Source organism: Sinocyclocheilus grahami, unplaced genomic scaffold, assembly GCF_001515645.1.
Source record: "Sinocyclocheilus grahami isolate Dianchi unplaced genomic scaffold, SAMN03320097.WGS_v1.1 scaffold45.1, whole genome shotgun sequence".
NCBI classification, from domain to species: Eukaryota; Metazoa; Chordata; class Actinopteri; order Cypriniformes; family Cyprinidae; genus Sinocyclocheilus; species Sinocyclocheilus grahami.
The window spans coordinates 405,827-412,217 of NW_015505224.1; the positions used below are offsets into that span (position 1 = coordinate 405,827).

Consider the following 6,391-nt stretch of genomic DNA (forward strand, 5'->3'; position numbering starts at 1 on the left):
TCGAGGGAACGAAATAGTAAATCGTGCGCACGATTTAGCCTACTCTTTTTTTCCTGCATGCCATGTGCAAGGCTCCGTACAAACCTGTTTCTTGATTTGAAACAATATTACTCATTAGAACGTGCAGAACTAAGAATTTATTTTTTTCTATTAAGATATTTATTTTGTTAAGGAAAAATGACTGGAAAAGTGTCGTGTTCTGACCACAAAAAATTAACTGTCTGGTTTTTACAACTTTCACATTGGAGCAAAAATCTGCCTTTAAACTTGAAAGAAATAAAAATGTGACATTTATCGTGATAATTATCGATATCGACTGATATGAAAAAACATTATCATGATAATTTTTTTGGCCATATTGCCCAGCCCTATACACAACCATTCAAAAGTGGGCTAGGAAAGTTTTTTTTTTAATGTTTTTAAAGACGTCTCTTATGCTCATTAAGGCTGCATTTATTTGATCATAAATACAGTAAAAGCAGTAAAATTGTGAAATATTATTACATTTAAAATAACTGTTCTCTATTTGAATCATTTTTTTAAATGTAATTTATTCCTGTGGTGCAAAGCTGAATTTTCAGGATGATTACTCCAGTCTTCAGTGTCACAAGATCCTTCAGATCTTACTCACCCCAAACTTTTGAATGGTAGTGTAAATTTTGATTGTATTTTCTCCTTATGTTTTTGTACAAAAAACACACTATTAACATTTTAATGGCTATTTTCTACTCTCTCTCCGACTTTTAAAATAAAAAAGGTCTGTTTTTAACTGCTGTATCTTCACATGTAAAATAAATAACAGTGATTTGCTGGTTAAGATGCAGGATTGTGAATTATATAAATACCACTCACCTGCGCCATGACTTGATTAATACGCTGCACAGCCTCATGCGTGTCATCAGACAACGGCAGCGCCAGCGTTTGAGTGCGGACACGACCCTCCAGTAATTCCTGTACGGCACAGACCCGTGTCAGCGCTTTGTAACGGGCCTTCCTGAGAGGGACACTTCCACCCGTCTTAACCTGAGCCAGCCGCATGGCCACATCCTGCACAGCCTCCACCAGCTCCTCACTGATCTCAAAGGCATCTTGAGCCTGGCCCTGCCGGAACGGCCCCACAACCCCTTCATTCAGCAAGTTCTGCACCTCCTGGGTCAGCTCCTCAATGGCCAGCCGAGACGGATGCGTAGCGTTGCCCTCCAGGTAGCGAAGCAGACCCTCCACCTCTCCTGCCGCACGCTTCCGAGCCTGCTGAAGCTCCGGCCGGCCCTCCGTCTCCACCTGGGTCAGGAAACAAAACATGGTTAAGAAGAACAAACTAGTGTGACTTCATACCGAACTAAAAAGTTGGATGGCCTGTCCTGACCTTATCGACCTCCAGCAGTAATCGGGTCAGCTCTCGCTCCAGTCGTTTGTACTCCCTGTCGCTCTGCAGGCCGCTGTAAGAGCACACCTGTGGACCCAGGGTGGCAATCTCCCTTTGCACCTCGTCCAGCCGTAACAGGGCTGGGTGCTGCCCAGGGTATGGGCCCTGGGGTCCCGCATAACCTGTGAAGGGTCCTGGCATCTGCGGAGTCTGTGGCTGCTGACTGCCATGATCCATCGTCCTCTTCCCACCATCAAAGGGTTTCCTAAACAGGCTGAAGGAGAAGAGAGAGGTGAGAGCTGGTCAGGATGTGGAAATAGTGTGATGTTGGGACAATACAGTGGATGAATTTCAATACAAGTAAAAGAGAAGATTTTTATGGGTAGCTGGCAGGAAAACTACTTTAAACAACATTTTGTTAATTCTTTTATTGTGCAGGTAGAATTTATGAGCTCATACTAATTGAAAATAGCAGACTATATAGAATATTGTGAGAAAAAAATCATTTTTTACTCTGCATGACCATTTAAATTAACTAGTGAAAGCAGCAAGAGGATTAAAACGGCAAAAAAAACTAAATAGCAGCACCTAAAATTATACAATCGTTTCTTTAAACAAACTCTAGCATTCAAAATGTTTTGCTTTTGTTTTTGAAAGAAAACGTTTATGCTTACCATGGCTGTATTTTATTTAATCAAAAATACAGTAAATTATTAATTATAAATGTCTTTACTGTCAGTTTTTGGAATAACTTACTGACCCAGCCGAGACGGATGCGTAGCGTTGCCCTCCAGGTAGCGAAGCAGACCCTCCACCTCTCCTGCCGCACGCTTCCGAGCCTGCTGAAGCTCCGGCCGGCCCTCCGTCTCCACCTGGGTCAGGAAACAAAACATGGTTAAGAAGAACAAACTAGTGTGACTTCATACCGAACTAAAAAGTTGGATGGCCTGTCCTGACCTTATCGACCTCCAGCAGTAATCGGGTCAGCTCTCGCTCCAGTCGTTTGTACTCCCTGTCGCTCTGCAGGCCGCTGTAAGAGCACACCTGTGGACCCAGGGTGGCAATCTCCCTTTGCACCTCGTCCAGCCGTAACAGGGCTGGGTGCTGCCCAGGGTATGGGCCCTGGGGTCCCGCATAACCTGTGAAGGGTCCTGGCATCTGCGGAGTCTGTGGCTGCTGACTGCCATGATCCATCGTCCTCTTCCCACCATCAAAGGGTTTCCTAAACAGGCTGAAGGAGAAGAGAGAGGTGAGAGCTGGTCAGGATGTGGAAATAGTGTGATGTTGGGACAATACAGTGGATGAATTTCAATACAAGTAAAAGAGAAGATTTTTATGGGTAGCTGGCAGGAAAACTACTTTAAACAACATTTTGTTAATTCTTTTATTGTGCAGGTAGAATTTATGAGCTCATACTAATTGAAAATAGCAGACTATATAGAATATTGTGAGAAAAAAATCATTTTTTACTCTGCATGACCATTTAAATTAACTAGTGAAAGCAGCAAGAGGATTAAAACGGCAAAAAAAACTAAATAGCAGCACCTAAAATTATACAATCGTTTCTTTAAACAAACTCTAGCATTCAAAATGTTTTGCTTTTGTTTTTGAAAGAAAACGTTTATGCTTACCATGGCTGTATTTTATTTAATCAAAAATACAGTAAATTATTAATTATAAATGTCTTTACTGTCAGTTTTTGGAATAACTTACTGACCCCAAACTTTTGAACAGTAATGTACATTCAAATGTTATCAAATAAATAAATAAATATAAGTTCACAGACATAGTGTGTGCTTCAACTACACGTATACAGTGGCCTCAAAAACACGTTTCTGGGTCCCATTGACTTCCATAGTATGGAGAGAAAGAAAAAAACATATGGACGTCAATGGGAACTAGAAGCTGTTAGGTTGCCCACATTCTTCAAAATATCATGTTCCACAGAAGAATTACTTCACACGAGATTGGAATGACATGAGGTTGAGTAAATGATGACAGCATTTTAATTTTTTAGCGAATTATCTCTAAAGACACACTTAAAATTAATTTCATTGTATTAAATCAAAATAACAAAACATCAGGCAAACATGTGGTGACAAACAAATGTTTCTTCTTCCTGAATTACTTTACCCAGCAGGTCATTTTTAGTGGATGTCTATAATGAGAAGTTCAAAAAGAAAAGAAAAAAAAAAAAAGATACGATCCACTTCAAGACTGAACATGTGGTGACAAACAAATTTTTCTTCTTCCGAAATTACTTTCCCCAGCAGGTCATTTTTAGTGGATGTCTAAAATAAGAAGCTCAAAAAGAAAAGAAAAAAAAAAAAAAAAGATACGATCCACTTCAAGACTGTATTATTGTGTGGTCAGGTGGGATAAAAAATTTAAAAAAAGGTTTAATCCTAACCCAGGTAAACTTCTATTATGAAAAATACAGAAGAGAGGTTTTGTGCGCAGGTTGTATGTGTTGTACAGCTGTGATGACTAAGGCGGACTAAGCCAAATGTTTCCAACTACACCCATCATAAACAAGACACTAACCAAATAGGCTTGCCAATGCAGGAAACAGTATGAATGCATGACATCACAAACCTCCGTTTGTTAGGTGGACAACCTTTGTGAACAAACAGTTTCCCAAAACCCAGAAGGTTCATATAACTTGCTTAATCTGTCCATCTGAAATGCAACCATTCATGCTTACCAAGTCTGACTTTCTGTAATAAATCCATTCATCTGATTTTGACAACAACAGGCAGGTTGCGACAACCCAACTTACTTGAAGGTCTTGGAAAGTGTACTCCCTACCTGCCGGTGTCATGAAATCATGCGGTCCTACTCATTTTCACAAAAAGATGGCAAAATCTGGCTATTAGCAGCACATGTTATTTAAGTGTATCAACCCAAAAGCACCTACAAACCTGACCTGCAGAAGATGTTTAGAGAAATGAGGTGATCCCTAAGAGCAGATGCCCTTCAAGAACACAGTCCATTCAGAGCCGTCTTACCTCTGCAGATTCAAAGTCCTAGACAATTTTATTGGCAGCAGACTGCCGCTGCTATTCCCTAGGGAAGTGTCGGTGATGTCACGGACAGATCATATTCATGGTCCTTAAAGAGACAGCGTCCATTAGCACCCAGACCATATAGTGCTCATGAAATACATTTGATAACAGGCATGGAAGAGATTGCAGACAGCTTTAAATATAATGTAGAGCTACTGAGCAATTCCATTTAAGTTCTTGGTAGATGCTTTCTGATCAATGCACCTAACAAGAAGTACACAAGTATAGTATTTTGGGTTACACTTTATTTTAAGGTGTCCTCGTTACAGTGTAATTATACATTTAAGTACAGAGTAATATTAATTAACTACATGTAGGCTACTTACTATAGTGTTAGGGTTAGGATTAGGCTTAGGGTTACTTGCATGTAATTATGCATAATTAATTGCTATTATAATAGTAAGTACATGTAACGTGCAACAAGGACACCTTAAAATAAAATGTTACCGTATTTTCTATGTAGCCTTTTCCAGAGCAGGAAGTCAAGGATACAATAAAAGCATGTGAGCAATTTATTATTATTGTATTATTTAAAAATGCAGTTCAACATCAGATTAGCATCCCCTACTGCACTACTTGCAAGACAGCAAAAGAATAGGCTTAAAGTGTTGGGTAAATTTAAATTTTAGGCTTTGAATTTGCACCAGAGCTGGACTCACGCGTGCTTACTTTACGACTCCTGTTCGCCACCACTAATTAGGGCTGTGCGATATTGAAAAAAAATGTGATACGCAATACCTTGTTAAAAAATGCGATATTCGATATTGCTTAAAGTGTGAAAAATCTATTCAAATTATATTTTAAAATATTTAAAAATGAAAATTATATAACCAATTTGTTTCACATTCTTTCTTGGAAAAGAAAGGATTACTACATCTTCTGAAAGTGACCAGCAGTGTTTTAGCAGTAAATAAAAAGTGATTTCACAAATCATCATTTTAATCATTTTAACATCAATGTGAATGACACAAAAAATGAATGACACTAATTGTATATCATTGTGATTTTGCTGTGAACAGTCAGTAAAAAAAAGAAAGAAAAAGGGGGGGGGGAGAAAAACAAATACACAATTTACAAGCACAGATAAAATAAACAGTCGTATTCAGGTACATACATTTAATAATTAAGTGTAAAATAACACTGCATTGTGTTCACTGTATGAATTAAATTTGGATTAATCTTTGTTATAGCTGTTTTGTTGTTTGATTAACATTAGTGACATTCAGCAGCATGTATTTATAGGCTGCTGTCCCTTTAAATCCGACTGCACGGATCCAGTATAATGATACACATCCGATTTCTTTCTCAGCTGCTAGAACTAAAACTTTGACTTTTTGCAACATTTTGATTTAAGTAGCCTATTATTAAAATGATTCAGATATCGCACGCCCTTGCGATATGCATATCACGATATTTACATTTGCTATTTACGATATATCATGCAGCCCTAGCCGGGTCACGATTTTGATTTCACGATTCGATTCACAATTTTTTTTTTTTACAAAATGAGATTTAAGACAAATTATAAATGAAATGTGTCCTTTTATTATTGCTTGGACAAAATACTGTATGTTTCTTTGTGAAACTGAAATATAGCACTATAATAATATACTAATATAGCACTTGTAAATTATTGCTCTTTTGTTGGTTTTGATTGCTTCTATTTTCCTCATTTGTAAGTCGCTTTGGATAAAAGCATCTGCTAAATAACAACATTTAAATATAATGTAAATGTAAATAACAAAACAAATTTTTTTTTTAAGATATCGCACGCCCTTGCGATATGCATATCACGATATTTACATTTGCTATTTACGATATATCATGCAGCCCTAGCCGGGTCACGATTTTGATTTCACGATTCGATTCACAATTTTTTTTTTTTACAAAATGAGATTTAAGACAAATTATAAATGAAATGTGTCCTTTTATTATTGCTTGGACAAAATACTGTATGTTT

General features: G+C 37.8%; 2 protein-coding genes across 2 annotated transcripts in view; both read right to left on the reverse strand.

Annotated features, from left to right (window-relative positions):
* Positions 1 to 813: 813 nt before the first annotated feature.
* On the reverse strand, positions 814 to 1,951 carry LOC107582540 (BAG family molecular chaperone regulator 5-like). The gene is made up of 2 exons (XM_016268438.1): positions 1,367 to 1,951; positions 814 to 1,281 (listed from the first exon to the last, which is right to left on the reverse strand). The coding sequence occupies exons 1-2, from the start codon at positions 1,601 to 1,603 to the stop codon at positions 814 to 816; spliced, it is 705 nt and encodes a 234-aa protein (XP_016123924.1). The 5' UTR covers positions 1,604 to 1,951.
* Positions 1,952 to 2,118: 167 nt separating this feature from the next.
* Positions 2,119 to 6,391, reverse strand: part of LOC107582542 (BAG family molecular chaperone regulator 5-like) — a 9,486-nt gene continuing 5,213 nt past the window's right edge. The window contains exons 2-3 of the mRNA XM_016268439.1: positions 2,324 to 2,597; positions 2,119 to 2,238 (exon numbers count right to left, since the gene is read on the reverse strand). Of these exons, the coding sequence (XP_016123925.1) occupies positions 2,119 to 2,238; positions 2,324 to 2,597 (394 nt within the window). The remainder of the gene's footprint in view (positions 2,239 to 2,323; positions 2,598 to 6,391) is intronic.